A 13,284-nucleotide genomic window follows, 5' to 3' on the forward strand; every position below is an offset into this window, starting at 1 on the left:
GTCTATCTCTCTTTCTTACTCTTTCTCATCCCTATCTCTCGCTTCTCTCTCCTCTCTTTCTCTCCACAGTTTTAGTTCTCTCTCCCTCCACTCTGTGTGGTCCATAAAATGTGTGTCTTCTCCATTGGAATAATGCCCCCAAGAGAATTTAAGATGGTGCCCAAATAATATCTTCAAATCAGGAGCTCTCCAAAAACCTTACTTGGCATCCTAAAAACAACTATGTTCCAAAAGTGCTTTAATTAGTTATACAACTATAATTTAACGTCACCTAGAAGGAGGACATACCCCAACGTGGTCATTGTGACAATGGTGTACCAGAAGGAGGCTGGGATGCTGGTGAACTTGGTCGACGACGACCCCTTCTCTGCGTAAAACATGACGGTGGCGAAGATGATGATGGCCATAGTGAGGGAGAAGAGGAGGAAGCCCAGCTCGGAGGCGCAGCTCTTCAGCGTGTACCCCAGGATCCTGAGGCCCTGCGAGTGGCGGGAGAACTTGAAGATGCGGAACACACGGAACACACGGAGCGTGACGAAGGCTCCGCTCACATCCTCGTTGTCTGTCATCACCAGGCCAATGTAGTAGGGAAAGATGGCCACCACGTCGATGATGCTCATCACGCTGCGCATGAATTGATAGCGGCTGGGCGCGGCAAACAGTCTCATGAGGTACTCTATGGTGAAGATGAGGACGCAGGCCGTGTCCATGCAGAAGAAGGCTACGGTGTAGCGCTCGCCACATGGCATGTCCTTCTGGGAAGGCGTGGCACCGCACGGAACAGTCTCTATCACGTTGGTGAGGACTGAGATAGCAATGAAGAAGCCGGTGACGTAGTAGAACACCAGGGCCATGGTGGAGGTGTGAGGGTTCTCAAAGGCCCTCCACATGGTCTCTCTGTATGTCATGTTGGGCAGCTTGCAGTCCTTGTTGTCATCCTGGTCGTCCTGGAGACGTTCAGCATTCTCCCGCTTCCGATCTTTGTACTCTTCATAGCAGCAGTCACCGATGATCTCCGGGATGATGCCGAAGAAGGTTAGCTCTTCGTCATAGGCTGAGATGCACTCATAGCGTGGATAGTGCAACTTGCCCGTCCGATAGAAGTTGAGAATGCTACGGAAGGAGTCTGGGTCCCGGTCGAAAAAATACTCTTTGGTCTCCTCATCGTAAAAAAACTGTTTCTCTGAGCTGCCCAGCAGGGTGTCTGGGTAGCGGTCCAGTGTGGTCCTCCAGGTCTGGAAGCGTCGTCCACTCACATTCAGGATGATCAGCTCATCATGTCTCTTTCTGTGGTCTCTAGGAGCAATAGGCATGGGGCAGTTGGCCACAGGCATCCAGCCAATAGCTGCTGCCCGGGCGAAGGGAAGCCATGCAGCCACTCCTGCCGCCATGGCAACTCACTCTGGTTTCCCGCTTGCCTTAAAATGACCTGTCATCTTGAGCAGAGAAACAGACAACACAAAATCAGTAACTCCTGAATAAAGCATTTCCACAATAAGGTGGTTGGATGGTAGGGGGTTTGCACTATAAGCTACTATAGCAAATCATAGTATTCAAGTATTTTCATCATAAACCAAAGAGACTAATGCGTTCTAAAGAACTCAAACAAATATTTGATGATAGGTTACACCGCTGATGCTAGTCTTCTGTGTTCTCATGACTGTTGGAGTCACAACCCTGACTCTGTTTTTCATCCCAACAGTAGCCCCACCACTTGGTGTGGTGTTATAAAAGGAAATGTATCCACTCTGGAATTMATAGATGGAGATGGATGCAAGGACTATAATGACAATCCCTCTGCCAGAACACCAACACCACAAGAGCTCTAAGCAGGCGGTCAAATTCCCTGTCATTTCCAGAGCTCACTGAACAGAAGGTTTAAGAAAGAGAGGATAATGTGAAGCCTCTTTAGGAAGCTCTGTTAAACATCTATGAAAAATAGAAGTGGTCTCTCCAGAATAGAGAGAGACCTGTTGAATCAGAAGTGCCATATCGCTAGGTCTGTATCAGATTTAAGAATAATGTTAATGTGAAGAAAAATGATGTCAAATGATAGAAAATCAAGTTTACCTCTGCCTATTTCTGGCTCTTCTTTTTTTTAAAGAAAAAATCTCGAAAGGAGTGTATGCTCTAACGTTAGTCGAATACATTTCAGTATTTTGATGCATAAGTAAAATAGTATTGCTGCTTTAACATTCTGATTATGATGATCAACTCCACATGTTAGGCTACTTGTAGAAGTAAGAGGAAAAAACAGACCAGCACATTAGAAACAAAATTTGACAAATCATCAGGTGCATCTTCCAAGCTTTCTTTATCACTTACCTCCAAACAAGGAAAGATCCAAACAATTTCAATGCGCGATCCTCCAGCAAAATAACTCCTCTGGGGAAAAGCTACAGAAATTGAAAGGCGCATTGACAAAGGACCTCTGTGCGAATGGGCGAAACAAGCATAGAGGAACACGAGATGGGGATATCGATGCGTTGAACGATCGTAAACGTGTTGATGAAATTCACTAAAACCTTAAAGTCTGTTCTTTAAACCACACCTGCATCTTGATGCACCTGCGGTTTGGACAGACAGCACAGATTCACCACCTTCAGGATGATATTCACACCTACCTCATGACTGTGATGATGACTAGAAAAGTGGGTGATGGACATGAGTCAGACTCCGTAATCTCTCTCTCTCTCGCTCTCTCTTACTCTATCGTGCGCATAGGCTCCTCTCTCACACAATTTTACGGTGCTAAATCAGTCCACTCGACCGACTAAATGGATGGATGTGTCAACAACACTTTCTTTCTTATTTACTTTTTATAGTTAATTTGAGAAAATACAAACATTTTGATTCTGCACACTTTTAATGAGGCAGTTGGTGTTACTGGAAAATGTCCTCAATTCAATTACGCGCAGCGCAGTGAGGGAAGTTGCCTTCTAGACAAATTGTATGACATGACAGGATGCTATAACTAGAACACTTGATAGCAGCCAGCATCTCCATGATCAGGAAAGTCTTGCAGCGTCTGTGCTTTATAACATTTTCTTTATTACATGGTTATATATCTCAATTAATTGTCGTCTCATCTTTTAAGATCCCTTATCAAATCGCATATTCACTCAATAATGAAAATATTTAATAGCCACTATAATTGACACTTATTACCATGTAATTTCGAAGTAAATACAGTACCTTGTTAATTATTTTACAATGTGAATATGTAAATGATGGATGGTACATATCACAATGTTTAAGTAAACTTTTTTTAAATTTATCATATCACTATATGATAAAATGAAATAAAAGGTTGGATTTGAGATAATTAAAAATGTCGACCTCGACTTTCCTCATTACTAGCATACCCATCGTTATTACCCAAGAGAGGCAGTAAGCATTGATTGGACTGAAGAAAGTATGTGTTCTATCATTGAGCCAACGCTATGTATCATCAAATTCCCTTGTTGCACTGTGCAGTGCAGACATACTATTCAGTAAGAGCGCTCAGCCTACACAACTCACAGAGTATTTACTTTGCCTCAAGTTCGTTGTTGATTAATAGTAGCCTTCACCTTTGGATCAATTTTCTTTCCCCGAGTAGCAATTTTTATCCATACCCAAAAAGGCCCTCCAGAAGAACATTCTTTCACTAATTAGTAATTATCATTAGAATTGGGATGTATTCTAAAAGGGTACTAAATTGCTCTGGAGGCCTTGAAGTAGTGAAATAACCCTCAGATTTAAAACATACTATCAAGGCCGGCTCCAGGCATAAGCGATATAAGCGGTCGCTTAGGGCCCCAGAAAGGAACTCAGTTGGGGTCTCAACTTACTGTTGAGAGTTAGAATTGTAGAATAAACAAGGTGCAAGTTCGAAATTTGTTTGTGCATCAACAATTTTTCTCTTGTTAAGTCAGTCACTAACAGTCACTCAATTAGCCACGTCAGCTAACAATTTTTTGATTTGTAAGTCAGCTGGCAAGACTATCTAAACTTGTAGTAATCACGTCCGAATACCTGACCTGCAGGGGGCCCCCAATAACTTGTGTTAGTCACTCTCAGTCAGATATCATTACGTAACATGGCATAAGTCATGTAAAAATGTGTAGAATTGTAGGAAATTTGCTTTAAAACTAAAACAATTTTTCTCCACCCCATAACAAGCGGGTAGAATTGCAGGAAATTAGTTGTAAAACTGGAAGAAAAAAAATGTCTGCCCCATGGCAAAATGAGTATAATTGCATGAAATGTTTTATAAAATTGCTAAATGTTCTCTCCACCCCATGGCAAAATGTGTAGAATTGCAGGAAATTAACTTCTTTTTTTTTTCTGCCGTCAAAAGAGGGCCCCAAATCTCACTTAGGGCCCCCAAAAGGCTAGAGCCGGCTCTGCATACTGTAATGAAAAGCCCTACAAGGGTTCATAGAAGTGCTTTCAGAACCCTCTGTGCCTTGTGAGGTGATGGTGCTGATGCAAACATCTTATTTCAACATCTGTTCAGCAGCTTAATGACTAATGGCGAATTTTCACTGAGGATTTACCCCAGCCTTTTTGCCCAAAATGAAATTAAAGCCAGTGTGTCTATGTATGCAAATTACTCAACACTACACACGTCAGCTACAACAGTGACTGAAATGATTGCAACACTTAACAAAGAGCTGCAGTTAGTTTCAGAATGGGTGGCAAGGAATAAGTTAGTCCTAAATATTTCAAAAACTAAAAGCATTGTATTTCAAATCAAACTTTTTTTGTCACATGCGCTGAATACAACAAGTGCAGACCGTAGACCTTAACATGAAATGCTTACTTACAAGCCCTTAACTCTTCTTGAACTGCACAGTTGATTATTAAGAAAATATTTAGCAAATAAACTAAATGTAAAAAATAAAAAGTGACACAATAACATGACAATAATGAGGCTATATACAGGGGGTACTGGTATTGAGTCAGTATGCGAGGGTACAGGTTAGTTTAAGTATTTTGTACATGTAGGCAGGGGTGAAGTGACTATGCATAGATAATAAACATGTAAATAGTCCGGTGGCCATTTGATTATTTGTTCAGCAGTCTTATGGCTTGGGGGTAGAAGCTGTTAAGGAGCCTTTTGGTGTTAGACTTTGGCGCTCCGGTACCGCTTGCCGTGCGGTAGCGGAGAAAACAGTCTATGACTTGGGTGACTGGAGTCTCTGACAATTTTATGGGCTTTCCTCTGACACCGCCTATTATATAGGTCCTGGATGGCAGGAAGCTTGGCCCCAGTGATGTACTGGGCCGTACGCACTACCCCCTGTAGCGCCTTACGGTCAGATGCCGAGCAGTTGCCATACTAGGCGGTGATGTAACCGGTCAGGATGCTCTCGATGGTGCAGCTGTAGAACCTCAGTCTCCTGAGGGGGAAAAGGTTCTGTCGTGCCCTCTTCACGACTGTCTTGGCGTGTTTGGACCATGATAGTTTGTTGGTGATGTGGACACCAATGAACTTGAAACTCTCGACCCGCTCCACTACAGCCCCGTCGATGTTAATGGGGGTCTGTTCGGCCTGCCTTTTCCTGTAGTCCACAATCAGCTCCTTTGTCTTGCTCATATTGGGTGGGTGCACCTCAGGCATGATGAAGGTCCTAAACGATATCTTAACCACCATCGATAAGAAACAATACTGTGCAGCCGTATTCATTGACCTAGCCAAGGCTTTCGACTCTGTCAATCACCACATCCTCATCGGCAGACTCGATAGCCTTGGTTTCTCAAATGATTGCCTCGCCTGGTTCACCAACTACTTCTCTGATAGAGTTCTGTTTAAAGGTCTTACTCACATCGGCTGCGGAGAGTGTGATCACACAGTCGTCCGGAACAGCTGATGCTCTCATGCATGTTTCAGTGTTACTTGCCTCGAAGCGAGCATAGAAGTAATTTAGCTTAGTCTGGTAGGCTCGTGTCACTGGGCAGCCCTCGGCTGTGCTTCCCTTTGTAGTCTGTAATAGCTTACAAGCCCTGCCACATCGACGAGTGCTGGAGCCGGTGTAGAACGATTCAATCTTAGTCCTGTATTGACGCTTTGACTGTTTGATGGTTCGTCGGAGGGCATAGTGGGATTTCTTATAAGCTTCCGGGTTAGAGTCCCGCTCCTTGAAAGCAGCAGCTCTACCCTTTATCTCGGTGTGGATGTTGCCTGTAATCCATGGCTTCTGGTTGGGGTATGTACGTACAGTCACTGTGGGGACCACGTCATCGATGCACTTATTGATGAAGCCAGTGACTGATGTGGTGTAATCCTCAATGCCATCGGAAGAATCTCAGAACATATTCCAGTCTGCGCAGGCAAAACAGTGCTTCCTGCTTTAATTTTTGCTTGTAAGCAGGAATCAGTAGGATATAATTATGGTCAGATTTGCCAAATGGAGGGCGAGGGAGAGCTTTGTAATTGTCTCTAAGTGTGGAGTAAAGGTGATCCAGAGTTTTTTCCCTCTGGTTGCACATTTAACATGCTGGTAAAAATGAAGTAAAACGGATTTAAGTTTCCCTGCATTAAAGTCCCCGGCCACTAGGAGTGCCACCTCTGGATGAGCGTTTCCTGTTTGCTTACGGCGAAATACAGCTCATTGAGTGCGGTCTTAGTGCCAGCATCGGTCTGTGGTGGTATGTAGACAGATACGACGAATACAGACGAAAACTCTCTAGGTAGATAGTGTGGTCTACAGCTTATCATGAGATACTCTACCTCAGGTGAGCAAAACCTTGAAACTTCCTTAGATATCGTGCACCAGCTGTTGTTTACAAATATACATAGACCACCCCTTGTCTAACCGGAGCCTGCTGTTCTAGTAGGATATACATGCTTTTAGTTCGTCCAATTTATTATCCAGCGATTGTACGTTGACCAAAAGTACCGTTGGCGAAGGCAGATTAGCCACTCATCGCTTGATCCTCACAAGGCACCCTGATCTCCTTCCGCGAAATCTCTGTCTCTTTCTCCAGCAAATGACAGGGATGAGGGCCTGTTTGGGTGTCTGAAGTAAATCCCTCTCGTCGGACTCATTAAATAAATATTATTTGTCCAGTTCAAGGTGAGTAATCGCTGTTCGGATGTCCAGAAGCTATTTTCGGTCATAAGAGACGGTAGCAGCAACATTATGTACAAAATAAGTTACAAACAATGCGAAAAAACTCACAAAAGGGGTAGGCAAGAGAATGGTCATGGACAGGCAAAAAGGTCAAAACCAGATCAGAGTCCAGGAGGTACATTAAAGTCAGTAGAGTCAGAGTGGGGGTGTCAAGTGCAAGTGCTGGTTATTCTTCTTCTTTTTGTATTCATTTTTTTTTGGGGGGGGGGGTGTTGAGGTGAGGAGGAGGATTATTTAAGATACTGTTTGAAAAGGTAGGGTTTCGGAAGATGGGCAGGGACTCTGCTGTCCTAGCTTCCGGAGGAAGCTGGTTCCACCATTGGGATGACAGGACAGGGAAGAGCTTGGACTGGGGTGGGAGGGCCAAGATACCTGAGATGGCAGAACGGAGTGCTCGGGTTGGGGTGTAGGCTTTGAGCATTGCCTAAAGGTAGGGAGGGCCAGTTCCTCTTGCTGTTCCGTAGGTAAGTACCATGGCCCTTTTAGTGGATACGAGCTTTGACCAGAAGCCAGTGGAGTGTGCGGAGGAGCAGGGTGACATGAGAGAACTTGGGGAGGTTGAAAACCAGGTAGGGTTTGATGGCACAAGTTGGGAGCCTAGCCAAGAGCGGGTTGCAGTAGTCCAGACGGGAGGGGACAAGTGCCTGGATTAGGACCTGCACCGCTTCCTGTGTGAGGTAGGGTCGTACTCTACGGATGTTTTAGAGCATGAACCTGCAGGAGCCGGTCACTGCTTTGATGTTTGCAGAGAACGACAGGGTGTTGTCCAGGGTCACGCCAAGGTTCTTTGCACTCTGGGAGGGCGACACTGTGGAGTTTTCAACCGTGATGGAGAGTTCTTTGATCAGCCAGGCCTTCCCCGGGAGGATAAGCAGTTCCTTCTTGTCTAGGTTGTGCTTGAGGTGGTGGGCCACATCCAAGTTGAGATATCTGCCAGGCACGCAGAGAGCGTGTCGCCACCCGGGTGTCAGAAAGGGGGAAGGAGAAGAGTAGTTGAATGTCATCCGCATAGCAATGGTTGGAGAGACCATGTGAGGATATGAATGAGCCGAGTGACTTGGTGTATAGAGAGAAGAGGAGAGGGCCTAGAACCGAGCCCTAAGGGACACCAGTAGTGAGAGTACATAGTGCAGACACAGATTTTGTTTAATTAAAGCCTTACATAAATTACATACATTTTAATACATCATTTTGTATTCATCCCATGCCTTTACTTGAACTGAAGTCTGTCTTCTTCTCAAAACTCTGCCTCCTAGTTTCTTCAAGTATTCTATAAAATGAGATAATTGTTGTGCTCCTTTTATACCCACATATTTTTCACAAATGTTTTGATTCTTGAGATTCCCTGTCTGACTACAGCAGATCAGATTACACTGCATGATTCAAAGAAGGAAGAGGTCCTTGGTCTAACATGCTTCACATTTGGAATCAGTCAATAGTTACTGTGCCATGCCATTATATTCTCTAATACCAACTTTGGTGAGTGAGAGAATAGCAGGCAGTCTTAAAATTGATTTGTATTCATGGCAGGTTTATCACCCTGATCCTGTGCCAGTCATGTTATTGGCTCAATAGCCCCTACTGTGTGTTAATGAATTGGAAATTAAGTTTGTTGAGTGGAAATATGGATGTCTCGCCCTTAGATAAAAATATATAAATATAGTTATTTTCAGAAAAACAGTCAGACACGATACTACATTGTCTTTAGGCTAGCGTACAAGACCCACTAAAGCATTTTAAACAAGCAATGAAATATTGAAGCATGTGTGGTCACGTGTGGCTCAGTTGGTAGAGTATGGCACTTGCAACGGCAGGGTTGTTGGTTGTGGGTTTGACGGCAGGGTTGTGGGTTTGGTTGTGGGTTCGACGGCAGGGTTATGGGTTCGATATCCGTGGGGAAAACTCACGACTGTAAGCTGCTCTGGATAAAAATGACGTAGATGTATGGCTAGAGGCCTCACTTTAACATGACATTTTTGTCATATTTTTCCTCTTAATTTTCTTTATAAAGCCCATGTCGATTATAAGACAAGATGAAATGCAAGCTTACCTACTGTATCAAATCCTCATGTAATCATTAGCAATTATTTCCTTGTTAACCCAGCCCATGGGAGGTGAGTTGGCACTGTAAAGCAAATCACAGAGTAGAAAGCACCCAATAGCCTGGCCCCAGACCTGTTTGTGCTTTAGCCAACTCTCATAACTCATAACTCACATCCATCCATTTAGACTTTTAAATGAATAATTTATACCCATTGATTATTGAATAATATCTTATAAATGCCTCATGAGCTTAGTTTAACTGTCAAACTCAAAATATACTATTGTTTTACTCCAATGTTTGTAAACAAAGTAAATGTAAACAAACACTGTATAGCCTTAAAACATGGTTAAAATAATATTTTGACGCTATTTAAATGCTCCGAATTTAAGACATTTGACCTTTTCTCTCATCTCTAACGATCAGAAAGCCTGAACGAACAGGCTGAATGTGCGGGGAGCTTATATTCATGAGCTTGCCTTGACTGACATCTCTTTGAAACACACTTGTGGTAGTTGCCAGGTAACAAGGTAAACAATGGACCACATGTCATTCTGAGCCTAAATAGTATGCCTCAAACCATTTTCCCCGCAAAAATGTTCTCATGGTCAACAGAGCTGATCATGGACTGCTGGATATCAGACAAACAGCAGCAATACACAACTGCATTTCTATTGTTTTGTAACTAATTACAGAATACAGTTCACTTCTTCACAAGAATTAGTAAAGCTTGAGTCCCTTAGAAGCTTAGACATAAAGGAATGTACATGAAAACAGCATACAATAAATGTACTGGAAATGTATTGGTGCCTCTGAATTAGCATTATAAATGGCAATATGTTCAGAATGATATGTATTGATCAGACATTTATTTGATTATTTACCATAGGCCACCATAGCTGAAATATTGATCAACATGATCACTCATGAAAAATAATGGTGAGACATCATTTGACATAAAAGTTCTCAGAGCCATAAGCCTGAGAACTTACGCACATAATGACACTCACCTGTACTCCATCACCTCCTTGACTACCTGCCCTTTATATGTCACTCCCTTTGGTTTCTTCCCCAGTCGTCATTGTTGCTGTTTCATGTCGGTGCACTGTTTGTGCTTCTTGTTTTGTTCATTTATTTATTAAATCTATTCACTCCCTGAACTTGCTTCCCGATTCTCAGCGTACATCGTTACAAAGCCTAATATAGGCACCCGGCACCCTACAATGTGCAGGATCCATTGATTCATACAATTTGTAACACTCATCTCCCGTCCGAATGTTTGAAAAAAACTATACAAAGTGTGATGTCATATCACGTAAAAGTTAATTATTTAGGCTTTAGGGAATGCAACCAACTACAGTATAGAGATGGATGAGAGGGGGACCCATGTACCCCACTTCAATCAAGCAGGCTTCAGTCACACACTTGGCTTCAGTCACCCACAAGATTGGGCGGGAGACAAATCCAGCTATTGCCTCCTTGTCAGGCCTCTCAGACAGGGGTCCTGGGATGGCCAGCTCCCACAGCTTCCCCGCATGCAGTCCTTCGCTAGCTCAAGGCTGACCTCGTTGAAGAGGAGATCCAGGAGCCGTCCCTTTTCAATGTTTTTGAAAAAGGAAATGTTTGGTAAATGGGCAGTGAATTTATGATGCTATCAATTCCTTGATGTCGTGGTCTACTCATTCTACCATGTGTTTTATGGTGTTTTTGAAGTATTCAATTTGAAATATGCAATATTTGGTTGTGCACTTTATTGTGAAACTTTTCAATGTTTGTAATTGGAATTTTTCTGTGCCCGAAATGTAGATTTGAAATKAATAAATATGACTTACAGTATGTTAGGTCTGTCTTCATAGGCTTCACACCAAATCCCCCTTCTTTGCCTTGAGGGAGTTGTTTTTTGTATTGCAGCATTCCTGTTTTGGTGGGTTGCCTGGGAAGCTGTTAAGACAGTACATTTTCTAAAATGTCTATTATTACAGCTTGATGATAGTGGAAAGACAAAAGGAGATGGAAGATGAAATAATACAACTTTACACAATGATTTTCAGGGGTAACGTATCATGACAGACTCATCAAACTCTGATACTAACATCATGGTCTACGCTTGCAAAATCTACTGACGATGATGGTACAGCATCTGTCTTCAGGATGAGCTTCCTGGCAAGACCCATCGAATGTTCTTCCCAATTGATAAAGCAACTTCACTCGAAATGTGCACTGCACATGTCTGACATGATCGTAATTTGCAGCCTGTCCACCCGAGCCACTGCTGTTGGATGTCTTAATTCTTCGGAAAATAGTGTAAGGTTAATTGTACACTAAGGCATCCAGTCACAACACAGTGTGCTTTTGCCGGCATGCTAATAAGTAGCTTGCTAGCAAACAGTCACACCACAGATGAAAGGTTACCAGTATATTTGGTCGTACGTTCTGCTTAAGCTAGCAACTAGTAGCTAGTTTACGGTTTGTAAACAAAGCCAAAGCAAGGCGTAGGCGCACATGTGATGACGGTTTTAAGGCGGGACGGATTTAAATGAGTTAAGATGATAAGATACACACTACCGTTGATGTATTTCCAGCTTTGGTAAAGCCTGCCTCCTGAATCCAAGAGTTTGAAACAGAGGGAGGGGACCAGTAACTTTATGATGAAACTTTATCAATGTACTAGCTACAGTCATTTTTCATACTTGGGTAAGAATTCTTTGAACTGATTTTATCCGAATATGACCTAATTTGATGAAAAACATGATTTTCACTGTTCGGGATGTTTAAACTATAATTTTGATATCATGAATATTCAGTCTTTGCAGCCAAAGCTATGTCTATGAATTTGAGAGTGATAACATTTCTCCAGCCACATCCCTCAGCTTTTTACCCAAAAAAGTTTCAACTGCTGATTGGCCCTTTAAGTACCTCTAGTACTTTTCTGGAAGAGATCTTGACTTCCCAGATCAAAGTCTGTATCTGAAAAACAGAAAGAGGGTGGTTTAAAAGTGATGATTGCACTAAAGATTAATTTCCATTGCCAGATTCCTTTGACTCAGCATTGTCAGTTCAATACAAAATCAATAGAATGATCTGCTGCGGCTATTACTGTAGCTGTCAATCTTCAGTGATTTGAAGTTTCACACACACAAGCCACAATTTACAGTGACAACATTGTGGCTATATAGCTGCAATATTTTGTCATTCAAACACACTTGGTTGAAATAAATTAAAGCCACATTTACCGGGACCAGACTGTAAAGCGATATTGTTCATGAATCAAAACCTGCTCACCTGTTCTGGGACATTTGCTCCTGAGTGGATGAAAGCATGTTGGTTGGCACACAGCCAATTAATTGTTGGCCTTTGAACCCAGTCCTCTCACTGTAGTCAGACGGGCAGAAGATGAAGACATTATTAAAGTTTTAGGCTTTGTGTTGCATTTGTGGAGATAGTATGACATCTTTTGTAGGCCTATTCAAACTTTACAACCTTCCCACCGTAGCCACTCTCAAGGTCTTGCAGAGAAATGTTTGCCATTCATCGCCACAAAAACATTCTCACTGCTAAAGGAAGCTTACAGACAGTGATACAGGAGACTTATTCAGGAGGTTTTGAGAGATGTAGTTTCATGATTTGATTAGCATTCCTTGGGAGATTAATGGACTGCAAACATTGCTTTGATTTCTTAAGTGTAGTTTTTGTCCGCTCATGTTTTCTTATGAGCGCTGTATCCAACATCATTACCGTTTGACTTGGAAAAGGAGATACAGGGGATACAGGGGAAAAGTTGGTTATTTGTTTGTATCGGTTTAAGCTCAATATGGTGAAATCCATTAGAAGAGAAGCACTTCTGTCAAAAACTCTTAAATATTTTTTTCTGAGAGGATAAAATGCTTCCAGAGCAGAGAAAAAATGGCAAATATTGCCACTTTATTCCAAACCACGGTGCATTGGTAAACAAAAGAACGTAGGTCACATCATGGAGGTGAAGCAGTTACAGTAGGCTCGGATGTCCACTGGGTAATGATCATAGCTATTATCATTTCAAAGTGAAGRACTCTTGTCTGGAATAGTCAGTTGGCGCTGTCTCTTCATCATTGTGATTGTTCAGCAGAGAAACTCAGTAATGCA

General features: G+C 42.6%; 1 protein-coding gene across 1 annotated transcript in view; it reads right to left on the reverse strand.

The window, feature by feature from the left end:
- LOC111978493 (A-type voltage-gated potassium channel KCND3-like) overlaps window positions 1–2,678 on the reverse strand; it is a 127,307-nt gene extending 124,629 nt beyond the window's left edge. The window contains exons 1-2 of the mRNA XM_070445856.1: window positions 2,326–2,678; window positions 289–1,436 (exon numbers count right to left, since the gene is read on the reverse strand). Coding sequence (XP_070301957.1) covers window positions 289–1,391 — 1,103 coding nt within the window. The 5' untranslated portion in view covers window positions 1,392–1,436; window positions 2,326–2,678. The remainder of the gene's footprint in view (window positions 1–288; window positions 1,437–2,325) is intronic.
- Between the last annotated feature and the right edge of the window lie 10,606 nt (window positions 2,679–13,284).

This window comes from Salvelinus sp. IW2-2015, linkage group LG1 (genome assembly GCF_002910315.2).
Source record: "Salvelinus sp. IW2-2015 linkage group LG1, ASM291031v2, whole genome shotgun sequence".
Classification (NCBI taxonomy): Eukaryota; Metazoa; Chordata; class Actinopteri; order Salmoniformes; family Salmonidae; genus Salvelinus; species Salvelinus sp. IW2-2015.